The 19,923-nt window shown below is 33.0% G+C and overlaps 1 protein-coding gene across 4 annotated transcripts in view; it reads right to left on the reverse strand.

Moving 5' to 3' along the window:
• LOC145256510 (uncharacterized) overlaps positions 1–19,923 on the reverse strand; it is a 223,732-nt gene that overhangs the window by 19,050 nt on the left and 184,759 nt on the right. For all 4 annotated transcript variants that reach the window (XM_080115484.1, XM_080115482.1, XM_080115485.1 and 1 more), the window contains 2 exons: positions 1,280–1,420; positions 77–204 (listed from right to left, as the gene is read on the reverse strand). In XM_080115484.1, the coding sequence (XP_079971610.1) occupies positions 77–204; positions 1,280–1,420 (269 nt within the window). The remainder of the gene's footprint in view (positions 1–76; positions 205–1,279; positions 1,421–19,923) is intronic.

Consider the following 19,923-nt stretch of genomic DNA (forward strand, 5'->3'; position numbering starts at 1 on the left):
AATAAATGACTCACATGAAAAAAAAAAAAAAAAAATGGACGAAATAATAGAAAACAGATTGAAGCGTTACACAAACCTGCCATCACTGGGAGGTTTTGGTCGGAAGAATTCTTCCACTTCGACGATTTCTTTAAATCCTTGTGATATCAATTTCGCTCTGATTGGTTTGAATTGCTGACGAAGAGTTGGCATCCAGCTGGAATACTGAAAGAAAGAATAAGAGAAATTAGACTTACTTCAAAACAGCTTACACATAAAATTGCGTATCTTGTTGGATTTTTTTTAAAAATCAGACCCAAATAACATTTAAGTTAACACATCAAACTTTGCTTCTGATGCGAAAATTTTCATTTGCTGTTTCCTTATGTTATAAGCAATAACGCATTTCGCTACAATACAAAATTTATTTAGTTTGGCCCAGGTTTTAATATGAAACAATTGTAAATAATCACAAATATCACAGCAAAATAAAAATGAAGATATTTTAGATTAAAGAATATGATTGTTTGCACATAAGATAGACAATACAAAGATTAAAAACAAAAATAATTTGTTGAATTTCCAGTGAGACCTAAACAGCATTTTAAGCTGACAAATAAAACTATACTTCTGACCAGCCAATTTTTTTTTATTTTTCATTTTTTACAAAGGAATCACCACTTATCAAGGCCCAGAGGCCACTCGAGGATAAGGGTTAAAGAGTGTACAGTAGTCAAAGGGACAATATCATAGTAATCATTAGACGTGTAAATTCGGTAAACTGGATTACTTAAGGACAACAGCTCATCAAGAACTTGTTTACATTGGACTTGAAGATGACCATATTATAGTCAGTTGGAAAGCAGGAAAACTGAAGAGAGTTCCACAGGTGTGTAGTTCTAAAAAAGAAGCTTTGTTCATGGAATCTACACACACACACACACACACACACACACACACACACACATTCTCACTTTTATAAATATATAAATAAAACACTGACAGAAAAACACAGACATGCCAAAAATACAGAACTTAAATTTGTTCATCTTCTCATTAATTTCCCTGGTAAAGTTTTTAATTATCATAAAAAAAAAACCCTAGAAGTGTTTCAATAACATTTCTATGTTGATCATGATGGCAAATGCGTCAGTTTCTGCACACTATCAATGCCTTGATGCTAAACTCCTACATAACTCAAACATGCCGGTTCTTCTAACCAATCAGAATGTTTGACATATCTTAAGCACAATTCTTTAGATAAAAAGTAATAAAAACTGTTGCTTTGTAGAACACTTACCGTTGGAACGGCTCTGTGTCGAATTTTTCCATCTTCAATAATTAATTCATACTTATGCAGCATCTTCCCATTTTCAATTTTCCAGATCGGATAACTTTCATAATTGGATAAATCTTTTGTCTCAATTATAAACTTTCCAGGCTGAAAAGATTTAAAAGCAAAAAAAAAATTAAAATAAAATAAACAGAGTAAACAAGTTTCTATTAAAAGAAAACAAAAATAAAACCAAAAGCTATTGAATTTCTATTATTTACACCTACAGAAATTTTAAAGAGTTAAAAACAATGTAGTAACAATATATATATATATATATATATATATATATATATACTAGCAAAAGTATCCGTTGTTGACTGGGTTCAAAAACAGCCTACAGAAAATGGACTCTGATTTATTAAAGTATGATAGGTTATGAAAAGGAAGGGTTGTAAAGAGATAGCTTCGAATTTGGGGGTATCAAAACCAAAGCAAAATATGATGAAAGTAAAAATAAAGTAGATAAACCCCATAATTTATTATACCATACCTGTTCACACTGAAAAACTTATCACAATGTTCCGTGGATCTATATTAAAAAACCTTGTTAAACTTTGTGACATATTTCCATTCTATGGAGGTTAGGCGCGAACGAACACCCCATAAGTTTATTATACCATATTTCTTCAAACTGAAACATAATTATCAAAGTATACTTACGCAGATAGATATGAAAAGTCTTTATTAAAGTTTGTGCTTATTTCCATTCTATGGAGGCCAGGCGCGAATGCAGACCCCACAATTTTATTATACCATCCCTATTTAAGTTAAAACATACTTATCAAAGTATTATTATGTATATCTATATCAAAAACACTTGTAAACTTTTTAAATTTTTTATTTCCATACTTTATGGCCCAGGCGCGTATGCAGACCCCACAATTTTAATGAATCCTCATTATGCCAGATCAAACATACCCATTCCTGTGTCTAGATACATCTTCTATCATTGTATGTGATCAGTTTTCTATAATAGTCAACTATATAGGAGTCTATTCGTGACCAGACACACACACAGACGTTAAGCTTTATATTATAGATATATAAAGGCTTCCTTCAGTCTTGACAGACTATGGATACCCACTGTAAGTGTACCTGCGCGTGAAATTTCTTGTAGCAAGAATTGCACAATCTCCAACCACACGTCTCCTGAGTTTACATTGTTGAATACCAGTGACAAATGGAGGTTCAGGACAACTGGAAACAATGCCGAAATAAACGGAAAGCACATACAGTGTTTAGAATTCCCAAATGATCATCCATCTGGTACTAGCTAGGCTGAACATTGCTTAACTTCAGTGATCTGACGAGAACCGGTGTATCTACATGATTATGCTATATATATATATATATATATATATATATATATATATATATATAAAAACAGAAATTTTTAAATACTTTCAGATTACATCTTGATAAATACTGTATAATTAAAATCCATATATTAGTTTAATATTTATAAGACAATCCCAATCAGATAAAAAAGCTCAGTATATGAGAGAGAGAATTATTATAAGTGAAAATTTGGAATTACATTCAGTAAATTAAAAAAAAAAAATTACAACAAATTTTTTATTTTTTTTTATTATATCTTTTAGTTGTTGCTTCACGACGCTTCGGCCAACTATTCCTCTGGCCTTTGTCAGGTGGTTTTTTTTCGTCTCACGTTTTGGCCAACTAAGTCTCAGGCCAGCTTTGAGTAAGATTGAAACTTCCATCTTCAGACAATGCTCACCTGGAACCGTATATTCAACGTCTATATTCACTGCACCACAGGCCCCGTAAAAAAAAAAAAAAATTAATTAAAAAAAAAACTATGGAAGGCAATAATTGCAGAGAATGCAGTTAGGAGATTTGGAGTTCCTATTCTGACATGGCTACCACCTGACGAAGGCCAGAGGAATAGTTGGCCGAAGCATTGTGAAACAACAACTAAAAGATGAGGATAATAGTCCGCAATAAATAAATGAATAAAAAATATATAGAAGAATAAAAATAAATAAATGAATAAAAAATAAAAAATAAATAAAAGAATAAAAAATAAATAAAAGAATAAAAAAGAAAATTCATTTCAATAAAACATTCCAATTAAATAATATATAAACAAATTTCTTAATATTTAAGTTATTTCCTTAATCCATAAATTTTCAATAAATGGTTCATAGGAAACGGTTTCAGCAAAATAATGTTAATAGGGAGTCATAAACTTTGCTATTTAGCACATAGATTGAAAAACTAAAAAGCTTGCATGAAAAGTCAAAAAAGAAGCCAAGTTCCTCTGATTATACGGCTTATGTATTGAAAATCCATGGATTAAAGAAATAAATTTAAATTTTGGTATTCCTTGTAAAACAATAAATTTGTTGTAAATTAAAAATTTTTTTTTACTGAATTTAATACCAAATTTATATATATATATATATATATATTATATAATGTATGTACCAAAACCATCGCTATACCAATCAATCATACAACTGAGGCATTTTACTGGAAGCAATGGATATTTTCAAAGATAATTTATATAGCAATAAAAACAAAGAAATTTCTCTGCGAAATTAGTTGAAATTAATTATAATGTGCTTTACATACCAAATAATAAGAACCACAATGAAGTAATTAATAAATTTAACAATTACTGATAAATTATTAGAAAGGGAAAACTTCGAATAAGCAAAAGCAAATGCATAAAAATATTTTTGGAATAAACAAGGTTGCTAGTATGAAAAGAAAACCTTAAAAAAATTACATTAATTTTTACAAAATTAACCAGCAATTTGGCACAAAACATTAAAACAGTATGAACTACATTTTTATTTTTCTTTAATAATAGCAAAAGAAAAAAAAAAAATTTCCAATAAAATTCAATTTTAACTTTTTACAATACACTCACTTGTAAATAAAATGTAATTTATGATATAATACAGAATCTCAGCTGAAATAAATTTGAAATTTTCTCGGAGCAACAAGAGTTCTTGAGTTCATCGCCAAAGTGATTTGTGTTGTCTGATTGGAAATCTTGCTTTAATAAAGACCCAAAATGTTAGATCGATCAGCCTGTTATAGAAAAGAAAACTATGGTGTTTATAAGATAATGCCCAATAACAAGTAAATTCATATATTAGTATAATTTTTTTATTTATTTATATATTTTGGTTACATATGTGCATACAAATTTCAGCTACGATCTTATCTGAAGTTTAGCATCATCAAGCCACTGACTGTAAAAATGCACAATTCATATGTAAGTAAAATGTTTGTGTGTATATATATCCGCAGACAAACTATTTCACTGTATAACAGCTCTTCAGTGTGGCAAGACAAGCAACTACCTAAAGCTGGGATTGAAACTCAACAGTCCCCAGACAACAGTTGGCACTTATAACCCCTATGCCATTTGGCTGCTGCTAAGGCAGGTGAAATTACAATGATAATCATTGACTTTTTCAAGAACCGATGAGAAATGTAATATTTCTGTTGGAACAATCTACAATCATATTACCTCATTCCATCTGCTCTCATATCTTTGCTAGTTGATATACATGACACATTTTTTTCAGGTTACGATATGGAATATAGTGTTTTTCCAGCCCCTGGTTATGGTTATTTGTCCTGCCTTACAGTGTTATTCATAATATTATTTGATTTATGTTATTTTGATACATGTGTATTATATATTGTACTGTATTTTGTTACTAATTTTGAATGCCATATCCCAAGGTTCTACTATATAATATAGTAGAGATATAAGTGTTGAGTTTGCTAACGAACAGTCGATTGTGACAATTTCTTGTTGAGATAGAGAAAAGATGAAAGTCACACTTTTGGTGATAACTTTGGATTCTTCGTACTACTGTTCTCATCTCGAGTGTTATTTGCACATTTCGGTTGATATAACCTCCAACCTTATTCGGGTGCATCTTGTCAAACTGGTAAATCTGCAAATAATTTTGAACGGAATCCTATATTTAATCCACGAGGGTAACATGCTCTTGTCCGGGCAAAAGTCCTAAGTAATTTACAATTATTTTTTGCATACCACTCACACCGAGAATTGACTCTTCAACCTATTGTGAACTGGACCTGCTACCTCAACTGTTCTACATCTACAATTCTTTTATTTTCAATGTGGCCATACCATCAAAGTCCACTCTTCTGCACACACCTTCCTATATTCTGTCCAGATTTAATCTTTCTCTGAGATCATCAGATCTAATACACACATTACACATGCATCATATCATTTCTCACCAGGCAACGCATGTCCTCAACCCTCATTGGCCAGGCTTCACTTTTATACATCATCTTATTGTGCACACATATCTGATAGATTTTTTTTCTTAATCAGCTGGTAATGCTCTGCTTGTTAATAATGACACAAGTTCAATCCACTCCTAACTCTTGCAATCACACAAGCACCTGCTCCACCTTGTGCTCGAATAGTATAAAAAGGTAACAAAACTTCAATGACCTCAACAGCTTCACCATTCAGATATTTGTCCATCTGCATTTTCTTAAACTTCTTGCATTTAAACTGGTCATCCTGTAAACCTACTAGTGGTTGATTGTTTTTTGTTTTATGGCATATCAACCCTTTTCAGGTTATTTAATGCTGAATCCAGTGATTTTGAAGAAAACTTTTTTCATAAAATGTTTTGTTTTTAAGTCAATTGTTATTTAACCAATAGTTGGGACCCTAACAGGTACTACCACTCCGGGTCAAAGTGGATCTGGGAGCAATGGCAATTGAGGGGTTGCTTGACACTCCCCAAAGCCCGCAAACTGGGGCCTCACCATCAGATAAAGTTTAAGGTCATATCCAGTACCAAACCTACTAGTGACTTCACTTGTGTACCCAAAGTACTTCAAAAATCGAATCGGACCTGACTCCCTTTACATAAACTGAGCAGGATAACTTAGCAACACTACAGCCACTGATCATCACTTCCACAGGCTAAATCATCAGTATGCAGCATCTATTCCGAACAACCTGTACGGAACTTTCTGGACAATAATTCTAAGACACACAAATAAAAAGCAACCAACTTAGTACAGAACCTCTGGTGTACATCTACGTTTACATTAAAACCGTTACTAAATGTGTTGTTAATTCTAAGATGACTTTGAACATTTCTGTACCCTGCACGTCTTTTGTACCCAAAGTACTACAAAAATTGAATCGCACCCGACGCCCTTTACACAAACTGAGCAGAGTAACTTCAACACCACAACCACTGCTCATCACTTTGGACTTTTATTTTCCAAAGCATTCTTCCAAGTTGTTAACGTAACAAGTTTTCCATTGTTTCACAGGCAAGTACTAACCCATGTATACAGCATTTTATTCACCTCTTCTCCAAAAGAGGCGACACAAGGTCAACTGTGGTTTTGAAAAGTCAAAACACTAAGATTAACACACTAACTTACAAAATTGCCTGAGCAGCTCCATCAGCATTCCCTGGTAGGAGTGCCTTGGATGATTAGCAACAAACTAACCCTTTCTCAAAGAGAAAGTAAAGTCTGGGAGGGTTTACTTCCTCCAGAGAACCCTAACCCCAGCCCAACAGAATATGACCAGAAGAACCCATGATGAACACATCTGCATCTGCATAAAGCATCTAATCTGGATGTCGAGTATGAAATTCCTTGCACGATGCTTCAAGAACAGAAATGAAAGGCAACAGAACCGATTTATTCTTACTTCAACATTAAAGCCATTAATTCTAACATGATTTTAATATTGTTCGATAAGTTTTTCCATAACCACCATCATCATCATCGTCATACAAATCCAATGATTACATTGTTGGCATCGGTTTCCTAGTCAGAATTATTTCCAGAAAAAACATTGGATACTTATGGGAGAGACCACATGAAGGTTGGCAATATCCTAAATGAAAGTGATTTTTTGTGGAACGACCTGGATTCAAACATCGAACACCCAGGTTATCAGCCAGTGTCATTAACCACTAGCATCGCATACTGAATAAATTTAGCCAAGTTTTTTCAAAACAGTATTAAATTTTAATAAATCGGCAAAAATATTTAATATTTATGGGGGGGGGGGTACATATTTTTCTAAACATACGCACCCAGAAAAGGGCTCAAATAAGACTGAAATGCCAGTTAAGGACTTCCAACACATTTTCTTTCATAATTTATATTAAATCATATATCCGTTTTATTCTTTAAAAACGTTAAAATATATTGAGCTAAAAGCAAGAGAGCATCTTTAATTTTCTACTTATCCCAAAAAAGTTTAAATAACAACGTCATTGAAAAATACACCTTTACCACTTGTTAGTGATGTGAAATAATTAAAAAATAAATTTTTAATAGAAAGTTACATTAATGAGAGTTCCTTATTCCATGGATTTAGAGAATGGCAACAGGTATCTGTGGCAGATGCAACCTAGACCAATTGGAAATAAAAACATGTAGTTCAAGAAAGGGATTCATGAGGAACCAAAAAGATGGGTACATCGCATTGAATTTGAGAATGAAAATATAAAAGGGCTAAAAGACCAATTCCGAGATGCTATTTCCAGATAAACAACCAGACTTTGGAAAACTCACAGTGCTATTCAATTCCTTTTCTCCCTGTCCAGAACTTAACATTTTATGACAATTCCAAACAAGTAAAAGAAACAGTATTATAAAGACTGGTCATCAGGTTCCGGAGCCCTCTAAGCCAACTCACAAAAATTATACGCAAATTGTATGATTCCATCTCAGGAGGAGAGGGAGAGGGTGCACTAATTTACCCACACTGCAACTTATTTAAGTTGCAAAGTAAATAGTGCTTCTTCCCCTTATATTCAACTTGAGTGACATTCTTGCCAATTTTTTTTTTTAAATCAACAGAATCATTGTTTTCTTGAAATTTCCTTTGTATCTAACATCAAATGCGACCTGAGCGAAATGAAAAAGGTTACCCAGGAGCCTCAGTTGATGAGTTTTATTATTTTCACAATGGCTTTTTTACTCTTCACAATTTTGGGGTTTGTCAATGACGGCAGCTGCCAGATGATATTTGAGTTATAATTCTATTCCAGAATACTATACAGGTGACTATGGTAGTAATTTTAAAAAACAATTTAAAATAAGGACATTCTCCAACAAAAAGCTAACTTTTATGAAAGATTGTATGACGATTACATGGCCACTTTGTAACACAAGTTAAGGTCCACAAGTCAACAATATTTATTTAAAATATTTTAGAATGAGCAGTAAGTTTCTAATAAAGGCAATAATCCATCTTTTTAATACAATTCTAAAAACTTAACAGATTCCTAACATTACGTTGTGATTTGGCTTTCAAGCGCACTTGATGCATATTTTATTTTATACAAACTAGCATTTCAGCCCGGTGTTGCCGGGTGTTTGGATGTATATGAACAAAAAAAAAAAAAAAAAAAAAAAAAAAAAAAAAAAAAAGTGGTAGTAGGAAGGCAGGCTTGAACCTTTGCTGTTACGACCACTGCCAAACCGGAAGTGACTTATGTTTCAATTAAAGCTAGACAATCGAAAGAAGAGGATGACAAAGTTATTGTGTAGGAAAATGTACACACACACACAGACACGTTCACTTTTATAGATATATAGATTAAATCAACGTTTCTATATGGAACTCACACCTTGACGTTATTCTTACATTGTCTACGCACAGTTCCAACATTTCAAAATTCAACCGCTGAGATACAACGCGCGGCTCTTTCCAAACAGACTTTTCTTTCTCAAACTTTACAACATGGCAAGAAAGAAGAAGAAAAGAAAAAGAAAGAAAACAACATACTGAGGATGGAGTTTATCTCCAAAATATATTTGTGTTATAAATTTCAAACAAGTAAAATGTTTATTTTACTAATATTATGTTGTAATTTGGCTTTCAAGCGCATTTAATGCGTATTTTATTTTATTCAAATTAAATCAACGTTTTTATATGGAACTCATACCCTTGAGATTCCTTAAGTTTACAGAGGCAGTACACCATATTCAGAGATTATACTATTTTAAACGAGTTTTGGCTTAAAAAAAATGGGTGGAAAAATGCAGAAATAGAAACTACCAAAAATGTGATAATATACGTTCATGGAATTCCTGATTAATCAGTCACAATAAGATCTGTCATATCTAAACGTCTCTCGCTATGTTTAGATGATTGATCGATCTGGAAATTCAGAAACATACGTTATCACACTATGTTGTTAGTGTTTTAGCGCTTTTTCTGCATCCTTCCACCATTCATTCTAGACATGATACAGAATACAACTCATCAGGTCTTACAACACTTTACAGATTGTGATGAATTGAATCTTTTTCTAACCAGAATTTGATCGCATCCTTCAAGCACCAGCTTAAGGTTAAAATCAGATGTCACAGCAAACAAGATTACATTTTACAGATACAAATGCAAGCTTGTGTTCACAAAAGCCAAATATAGATGTTCTCTGACTGAGCATAGGATATGTGGTTCCTGGTCCACTCAGACTCTGGCCCAGATAAGTTAGTCTCTTAGCTGAGTGAACGAGTTCTGTCCTTGTTTTTATTCTTTGGTTAATAAGTTCCTTCAAGCTGCGCACTCCTCACTTTTATTTTGACATTTCCCCCTCCCTTCATTGTGGAAGGACACCACCCACTTCCAATAACTTTGTTTTTACTTCATTTCGTTTCGTCCTACTAAAATGAGCAATCTACTTGTTTTTGCTTCTAAAATGATAAACAGTAACGGATTTTATTTTTTAAAGGATTAAGATGGTTTTACTAATCAACTTTTTCTTTATTTTCCCCTCCCCCACTATTTTAGCCAATTAAATCAATATCTTCATGATAAAGATTCAAACGATTGCGGATATTTTAAGTCTGGTAGACCATAGAGTGAATGTGGTATTATGGTAACTGTTTGAGTGAAAGAATGAAAGCAACAGTGCTTTGACAAATGGTCAGAATACAACAAGTTAAAATTTATTGTCCTTGGATCAGTGAAATAGAAATCCTTCTAAAATGAGGCAATTTTTATTTTTGTTCTAATCCAGATTTTCTGAACATTAAAAACAAGTATATTCCTTTCACAGGATATATTCGTTTAAAGTAGCTGAGCATTCAGGGCTACAGTATTAGAATAATAATTTAGGTGTCTGTGGTCAGAGCTGGTATATCCTTTAGCATGAGGCTTTCGACATGTCTCTTGATTAACCAGTTAATCATCTTGTGATGAGGATCTGGATGTATTCATATTGATTATATTAAAAACTTTTTTGTACGTCGTAGAAAGTAGATGTTACTGTCCCTTCACTATTTTTCTCCGTTAGTCCTCACATTTTCCCAAACCATATTTCTAAAAATATGAGAGAAGAATTGCTGCTTTCTGATTGGCTACTGTGTTGAGTTGGTGCCATGTAAAGATTTTTAATCCTCTCATATTATTCACCATCGTTCAAACATCAATTTATCCATTTCACTAACCCTTGCTTTCAGACGTTTTTTAACCTTCGAAAGTGATGACTCAATAGTTATATATCTTTTGATACATATAAACTTTAGCCTTTAGGTCTTGATAAGTGGTGACTCCCGTGTGTGTGTGTGTGTATATATATATATATATATATATATATATATATATATATATATCTCACACATAATGCCTGACATTTACATGTTCTCTATAGAAGGAAAGGTTAGATAAAAGTGTATTCTTATGTAAAATTTACCAAGCAAATTTTATGACTGTTTGACATAGGAAAAAAAGAAAATTAAAAGAAAAAATTTTTTTAAGCATTTCAATGAGAATCTGCTCCATTTACACAAGCACGTCCATCTGGAAATTTCAAGTTGATTTCTACACCAATCTATATAATTTACCATTATCAAAATATTCCTTGTGTAATTATAAATGTTGATAGAGTTCAATACTATATATCTAGAAAAGTGAAATTGTGCGTGTGTGTGTGTACATTCCCCTACCAAACTATTCTGCCAATTTTCAGTCTACAGACTCGAGATTTGATATAAGAAGTATTGAGATTTGGAAAAATCTTTTTAATTGGTTTTCAGCCTGAAATTTGGTTGTGAAGGAGTCAAAATTTAACGATTTGACCTTTGAAAATTCTACCGAACTCCTCTGCCAATTTTGGGTCCAAACACTTGAAATTTTAGCTGTAGGTTACTTGGACATAAATCAAATTAAAAGTTTGATCCGAGCCACAAAACAAATTTTAAGGAGGTCAAAATTGGGGTCATCAAAGTTAAAAAAAATTTGACCTCTGCAGTCTTTAGCAAACTATTCAGCTAATTTTGGGTATAAACATTTGAAATTTTACATAAAGGGTATTCAGACATGCAAACTTTTTAATCAGTTTTTGGGCGAAAACTTGGCTGCCAATAGGTCAAAGTTGAAAGAGTTCACTTTTGCAAACTCTACCAAACTCCTCCTCCAATTTTTGGTCTAAACATTGTAAATTTTCGATGTAGGTTACCTGGACATAAGTCAAAATTTTTAATATATATATATATATATATGCATATAAAGTTATGAACAGTACATAGGACCCGAGCAAAGCCGTGCTGAACTGCTAGTATATATATATAAAAACTATTATCTTTGATAAAAATAATTATTGTCAATCAAATATTTAAATAAAACGACTATATCTATTTAAATCTGCAATTGTATAAAAAAAAGTGGATCTTGGATTTACTTGCGGCAGTTGCATAACTCTAGCTTCATTTTGTTCTTTAGTCCTCACATTCCATGAGCAATACTTCCGACAAAGAGGAAAGAATGGCTGTTTTCTGGGTTGAAAGCTATCCAGCCAACACTTATTGTTCTTGACTGTGAAGTAGTATTTTATTTTAGAGATCCTTACATCAAGTGGTTATATGCCTTGTTTGAAACGATTTCCATAAAAAATTTTTTTTGAACAACAGCGATTTTCTGCTTCTTATAGATGTTAGATGGATATTCAATTGAATTAAAAACGAATGTCACTTTTTAAAATTGTATCGTTTTAGTCAACAGGGGACTACTTGATTATTAATTTTTTTTTATGTTAATTGCAAGACAAGGCATGAAGTCACTTGATAGGAGTTAACAAGGACGAAAAGATGATTATTGCAAAGACAGGAGATACCTATTGACCTTCATTTTAAAGACCAAGGTCAATGATTATGGAACACTTTATTTTAAAAATCGGTAAAATGGAATTTTTCATATTAACCATTATTTTTGGTTGATCAGATATCACAGTTGCAATATGTATGAATGTATGAACAGAAAATGCTTTAATGTATTACATGTGCCATGTTATAGTACCTATTTACTATGCCTCCCCACAGGACAGAGTTAGACACCAGGGTCGTTTTTTAACGTGGAGAAAAGGTACAAAAATAAAAATTGTTTCAGTCGTGAAGGATTTCTCCTTCACCAAAAGAGAACAAGAAATAGAAGTGCAGCATCTGAAGAACAGATACTACACTTTGATCTTATCCCGAGTTGTCATATTTATAATGAATGTGAATGCTTGATATTGGCAGTATAGATTATGCAGATCTACGTCTAGAAAGATGGTGGAAGGGGAGGATCAACAGTATATGCTGATCGGCAGAACTTAACAGTTTCTAAATTTCAATATATAACTAACAAAATACACGTCCCAGGACTGGTATAGTTATCACTCTTTACTAAAATTAAAATCAACATATAACGATACTAAACCTTATGTCTACAATCCTGATTCCAATTTTTATCAAAATCACATGATTTTTGATTCTAGAAAATGTATAAAATCTAAGGCTTAAGCTTAAAGGGCCTTAAGAAGAAACTGAAATTCAAAGATTCTTGCTTAATTGGTATCTAATGACAATGAAAGGAATTAAATGGCATAAAATACTTGAATTTTTTAATGTGAGTTTGTGCCCATATGACTAAAAACATTTAAAGGATTCCAAAGAACTAATGTGTGGCAAATATTAATGTTAAAATTTCACAAAAATCGAGGCATCTAAATTTTGACAAAATGGCTTCCATTCACTTTTTACCGCGTTTGTATAAAACTAAATAGTTCATGTTACTACCATTATGCCTAATAGTCGTTTCAAAATTCATAGTGATCAGTTAATTATTTTAACAGTAAATACACGAACATACTTAATTTTAGAAAGATATACACATACCTACGAGAGGCGTGCAATAATTAATGCCCCTGACCCACTTCCAGTTGTCTGATGTAGCTGAAATTTTGCATGTGCAATGATTTATATCTCTATAGGTTATGTGGCAAATTATAGCTCTGAACTAATTGTGGTTTCTGTTTTACAGGTGTTTGAACTGAGTCAGGTGTGAAATGGAGCCCGTTGAATGTCGAGCAGTGATCCGGTTTTTGTATTTGAAAGGACGCACACCACAGGAGACTTTTGATGAAAGGAAAGAAACTTATGGTGATAATGCCCCATCATATGACCTTGTAAAACACTGGCATCGTGAATTCAAACATGGCCGGAAGTCTGTGAAGTCTGTCCGTCAAGTTGAGGCTTCCAGACCTGGTCGCCCTCACCTCCCCCTTCTGCCATTGATGAGGCACCTGTCAGTCAAGTTGAGGCTGCCATTTTGAAGATCGGCGCATTACTATTCGCCAAATAGTCCAAGATGTCAAGATTAGTAGAGGGTCTATGGAAACTATCATTCATGACCATTTGCATAAGGTGTCTGCCAGATGGATTCCCAGGTTGCTCACACCATTCTAGAAGCGAGAACGTGTCAAGTTCTCGAGGATGAATTTGGAGATGTGCCAAGATGAGTCAAAGTTTTTCAAAAGACTGATTACACAGGATGAAACCTGGGTCCATCACTATGATCCAGAGACCAAAGCCCTGTCAATGCAGTGGAAGCACTTGGACTCACCACCTCCAAAGAAGGCAAGGGTGCAGCCCTCCGCTGACAAGGTCATGCTCAGTCTTCTGAGACCAGGACGGAGTAGTGATGACAGATTTCCTGGCAAAGGGTACCACAATTACAGGAGCTTATTATGCTTCACTTTTGAGGAAATTAAGCGAAGCTATCAAAATTAAGAGGTGGGACAAGATCAGCAAAGGTACTCTCCTCCTGTAGGACAACGCTCCGGTCCACATCTCGCCAGATCAGAAGCACGGGCGAGTGGTTATGAAACCCCCCTCCACCCCCATCCTCTCTACTCTCCTGACCTTGCACTCTCTGACTTTCACCTCTTCCCAGCCATGAAGTTATTTTTGAAAGGAAAGCGTTTCCCAGATGATGCAGCCTTGATTTCTGAAGTCACGTTGTGGACCAACCTGGGATGTTCTACAAAAACGGTCTCCAGAGCTACATCAAATGATGGGAGAAATGCATAACTCTGGGTGGTTTCTATGAAGAGAAAGACTAATAACTGTGCCAAGTTTCGTTGCTCTACTGCTATGGGAAGTGGGTCAGGGGCATTACTTATTGCACACCCCTCGTAACCTTATACAAATAGTGATAATGCATAATTAATCTACATATGCCTATAAATTTGAGTTTTTTTCTCATTCTGACATTAATATTAAAAGCCTACTGTTTCTATTAAAGTTATTAAAACAAACTTTTTAATAACTTTCGGTCATGGATATGCAAGCGAGTGCATTAAGGTTAACTAATTTGCATATTCTTTTGAAAAACAAGCACTAATCATTCATTTTTTTTATGATTTCTTATTAAATTATTGGTTTTATTTCACTATTACACTGAATTCTATTATGCATAGTTTCTACATTCTGAATGATTGCATAGAATTTAAGATGAAAATGTTCAAGCATACAGAATATATATATATATATATATATATAGTAGTAAGTTATAAAAATATATATGGCAATTAAGCTTAATTTTAGAAATAATAATTTTATAACTTACTCTCTAGCTCTACCTATGCATTGAGCACTGTTGAAGTAAATACTTAAGGTTTACGCATAAAATAATACTTTCGTATATTAATTTAGTGATTAAATGAAGTAGTTATATGTGTGTGTGTGTGTGTGTGACCATGTTGGTGTGCGTGCATGCAAAAAGTCTCCATCAAACTCCTCTCTGAATATTTGGTCTACACTGTTGAAACTTGATGTATGGGTATTTGGACCTGTTACACACTTCGATTTTTTTTATCAGCTGGCAAAAATTGCTGCTAAAGGGTCAAAATTGAAAACCAAACAGTTGACTTCGGCAGGATAAGTCGAATAAAACGTTACACCTGCTGTTTCTTTTGTGGATGGTCAAAATTAAGCATGCATAACTCAGAGTTACTTAATTTCTAACCTTTCGTATCCATGTGTTGGTAGTTCAGACAGTAACAATGCTGGAGGGATAAATAATGACTAGGGCTGGAATGCTAAACATTCTGGTTTTGATTCTAGCGGGTGGTGTCCGAGTCATATTTCTTTTTATAACTTTTAAAATCATTACTATACATTGGATAATAATGAATAGAGGATTATTAACTATAATAAGGAATAATAAATGTGCATGGATTAAAATATAATAGTTGTGCATATTTTATGACCAGGCAATGCCAGGCAGCCTGCTAGTAGTTCTATTTATATTAGCAAGCAAAATCAGCATTAGCTGGGGTTGAATGAGTTGATGTGTCTTTTAGCACGTAGCCATAACAAAATATTATATATGCCCAACCCATCCTTTAATTTTTCTTTTAACAATATTGAATATATTTTATATATATATATATATATAGATAGATAGATAGGGAAAAGCCTTAAAGAAACAAACGTTAATTAATCTCAGATTGAGTGTAATAGTATGCAAGTGTGTGTGTGTGTGTGTGTGTGTGTAATCTTTTATCGATTAAATCCCACGCCATGTTCCTGTGGAGAGCATTAGAAACTGAAGACCAATTCTTAACGGTTGAGTCGTAGATTGAAGATGATTAGAGACAAACTAAAAGTCACCTAAGAAACCAATAATTGCAACAGGTTTTCAATCCTACCATTTTTTTTTTTTTTGTCAAATGGAGAGTAACAAATAGAAATATTGAGAGAAATTGGCTTCTTTTGTGGCAGTAGAAATCTTAATCATTGCTGGTTCAATCCTTATCTAAAAGTAGCAAGTTTCTCATTTAAATATTCTGTTTGAATATTAACAAATCTATTGCTATGTTTTTTAAGGAAAAATCAATTATCGTGACATTGGTGCCAAAATCAAACATTTCTTTTAATGGAATAATTATTGTAGACAAGAGCTTAATCACTAAAAGCTCATTTCATAGAAGGTATGATTAGAGCAAAGTGAAACGGGAATAACTTTAAAAGTGGCAGATCAGCATTTGCATAATGAAAAAAAAAAAGTCAGCTTTTGTGTTTCTCATATCTTGGAAATTTTTAAAAGACGATTTTGATAATTTGGACAACCGGATATTACTCTTACATTTTCGCAGGCGTAACCTCCAATTGTCTTCAAGTGCATTATATCAAACTCAGAAATTTGTAAAGGCTCCCAAATCAAAATTACAAAGATTCTAGATTTCACTGACGCACCCAAGAAAGGTCAGAGGTTACATTTTCCAAAATGTTGAGAAAATAATATCTAAGACGAGAACAATAGTCCTTATTATCCAAATAAACAAATATTTACTTCTCAATAATATCCTATTTCAGTCAGGAAACAAAGAGTATGCTTACCAAGAAAATAAATACACAAAATCCAAAGAAAAATCCCCAGACATGAAAATTGGACTAAAAATAGGAAAATATTCGTTTGGCCATTGCCGCATTGAATCAATAATAGAAAACAAGAGATTTGAGTTTCATCAGAACAATCTTTGTAATGTCTCATTTTTTTCTCCCCAATCATCTAAAGATGAACTGTTGTCAGACATTCCTTTGTGAGAAGTCGATACATATGGACATATCTAAAAATGATCAGACTCAACTTCAGTAGGTTGCTCATTTTGACAATGGTTGCCTTTTTTGTTAGACTGTAGTATTTCTTCTATCCAGCTCTAGGAAATTCACTCTCCCAGGCCTTGCCTTCTCATTTAGGGAAGCTGTTAGTTTATGGCTAACTGCTTCAGACACCCTAAGCAAGGGTTTTTCTAATGGATATGCTCCAGCAGTTTCTAAGGGAGCCAGAATGCACAGCCTTGTGCAATATTTTCCAGCAATGGGAAAGAAGTAAATACAGAGTACCATTTTTGTAACTGGCTTGACTATCAAAAAGTGCTAGAATACCTAGCTCCACACGGATAGAAGTAGTTATCTCCTCAATTTCTTTTATAAGAGTATACGCTAGACAGAATCACAGCATATAACGAACAAGATCGTCATGTTGATAACCTTGTTTTAATTCAATCAACAAAGTGACAGAGTTTAGTCAATACAAGATGGGTGACATTTGGAATACTAGATACTGTCTGTGAGATGAGACAACATTTCCCTGCAGAAATTAATTCTCTTAAAATCATTTCTTTTCACCTGAATATACATATGACTTATGAGAGACCAGTTGTGCCTTCAATGTCTCCTAGAAACTTATTAACTGACATGCAAGCACGGGAGAAGGAAGAAGCCGATTCGACATGTCATGGGTAAATGTTGCACAAACAGCAGCACTGAGATTATGTTTGATAAACTGAAGCAGAATAATCCGACAGAAAGGAAGTCGATAACTCCAAAACACTAAAAGAAAACAAGATAACAACACAATAGGAAAATGTTAACTCAATTCCCAACCAGAACTAATCATTTTCACAATGGAAACAAGATTTTAAGATGCATCAACTTTTCAAATTACAAGTTCTAAAAAGAGAATGCTTTAACATTTTTGGCAATTTCTTTACAAAATCAGATTTAATAATTGTGGTCGAAATGTGACCAAGCAATACTTGATCCATGCAACACTGTCATATCACGTTGGAAGTGCCATTTAGTAAATACTTGTTTAGTTATAACAGCTATCACCTTAGTCGAAGGAGCTACTATCCTCTTTGATTAGTACAGCCTATCACAGATCTTGAGCAAGGTAACATAATATGGCTAGCAAATCTTGATTCTAGAGTCAAAGACGAACTAATAATGGGTCTGCCAGGTCACCTTTGATTGTTGAACCCACATCTAGTTGGTCTTCAGCTATAGAATCGGTTAGCTATAAAGTGGTTTTATGATTTAATATGCACCCTGATCCATTGGCATACATGACCTTGTGGAGAGACGACCAGATACCTAAGTAGAACTACCCATTCTCATCAAGGGAGCATAATGTTTAAGACACATTTTAAAAGATTCTATCCATAACAAGAAGATGACAAGTCATGCTTTTGTGGGTTTCTTTAAGGTGGCCGAGATTAAATAAATTCATTGCGGCCAGAGCACATGAATGGTAGCTGCGACATCCATTGGTGATTACCTGCAACAAGAAGGTAAGTTTGGTTAAACGATCTCAAAGAAAGCAAAGAAAATGTGGATGTCTCTCGTCTCAAAGTTGGAAAGTGGAAACCTTGCGATACTAACAAATTATTATACATATCTTAAACCAATAATTTCATTTCAAATTTTTATGAAAATATACACATAATTATAGGAATGTACAGATCAAATTCTTAAATATTTCATCAGATTGACCACCCTCCATTTTTTTTTTTAAATTCATTATATACCATTATTTCTGATGTTATTCGGGTTATTTTTAGAATGTTCTATGGTATTGCTATTTTTTATTTTATTAGATCAGGTGTCAGAAAAAAAAAAAAAAAAAAAAAAAATTTCTGTGGGAAATTTAGTTTTTGAAAAATTAATTTCTTCACAGAGTTTGAAGGAAAATGCAGGTCTTAAAATTTTTTTAGTTTCATACATACTAAATTTTAATTTTAATTAACAGGTAAAATATAAAGATATATTTATTCATTCATTTTTATTAGTTATGTTGGTTTTACTCTTAGTATTATTCTAACCATTGTTGTTTTTGACAAATTTTTTTTTATAATTTTAATCCAAAGTATTAAATACAGGAAAAAAAAAAAAAAAAATGTTTGAGCCAACAAACCGGAAGAGTAAGACTCATCTGCCAAAATGCAGTTGCAAAAATTAATAGCAACAAGGAAACTAGACTAGAAACAATGTAAATACTGTTTACCCTCTCCTCTCCGTATCAAAAGAATAGTTTTAAAAACTTTATTAGAAGAACACAGTTGTTCTTAAGGTGACAAGTATTCTTTGACAATCAAACTTGGTGGTTAAAAAGGAAAAGAAAATAGCAAGATTTTAACCTATTTAGGATTAAATTTCCTTTTGGGTGGAGAGAAACGTAAACAGGGTTACATGTTTATAAAGAGTTAAAAGGTTAATAAAGGAAATTAAGTAAAGAGCTTATTTCACAAAAAATAATTTGACCATATTATTATGTTCCCCTATTTGTACACTTGAACAAGAATAAAATTGTGAAGATTTAATTATATCTTATATACTGTATAATTATTTCATTTCAAGCTACTGTTTTAGTTTGTGAATCTGAAATCTTACATTCATTCTCGTGGATTTTTCTACAGAATAAAATATGACCTTTTAACAATTTGATTAAAGAATCAAACTCAAAACCACACACTATCCCTTGA

Source organism: Euprymna scolopes, chromosome 32 (genome assembly GCF_053919585.1).
Source record: "Euprymna scolopes isolate OS-2025 chromosome 32, ASM5391958v1, whole genome shotgun sequence".
NCBI lineage: Eukaryota > Metazoa > Mollusca > Cephalopoda > Sepiida > Sepiolidae > Euprymna > Euprymna scolopes.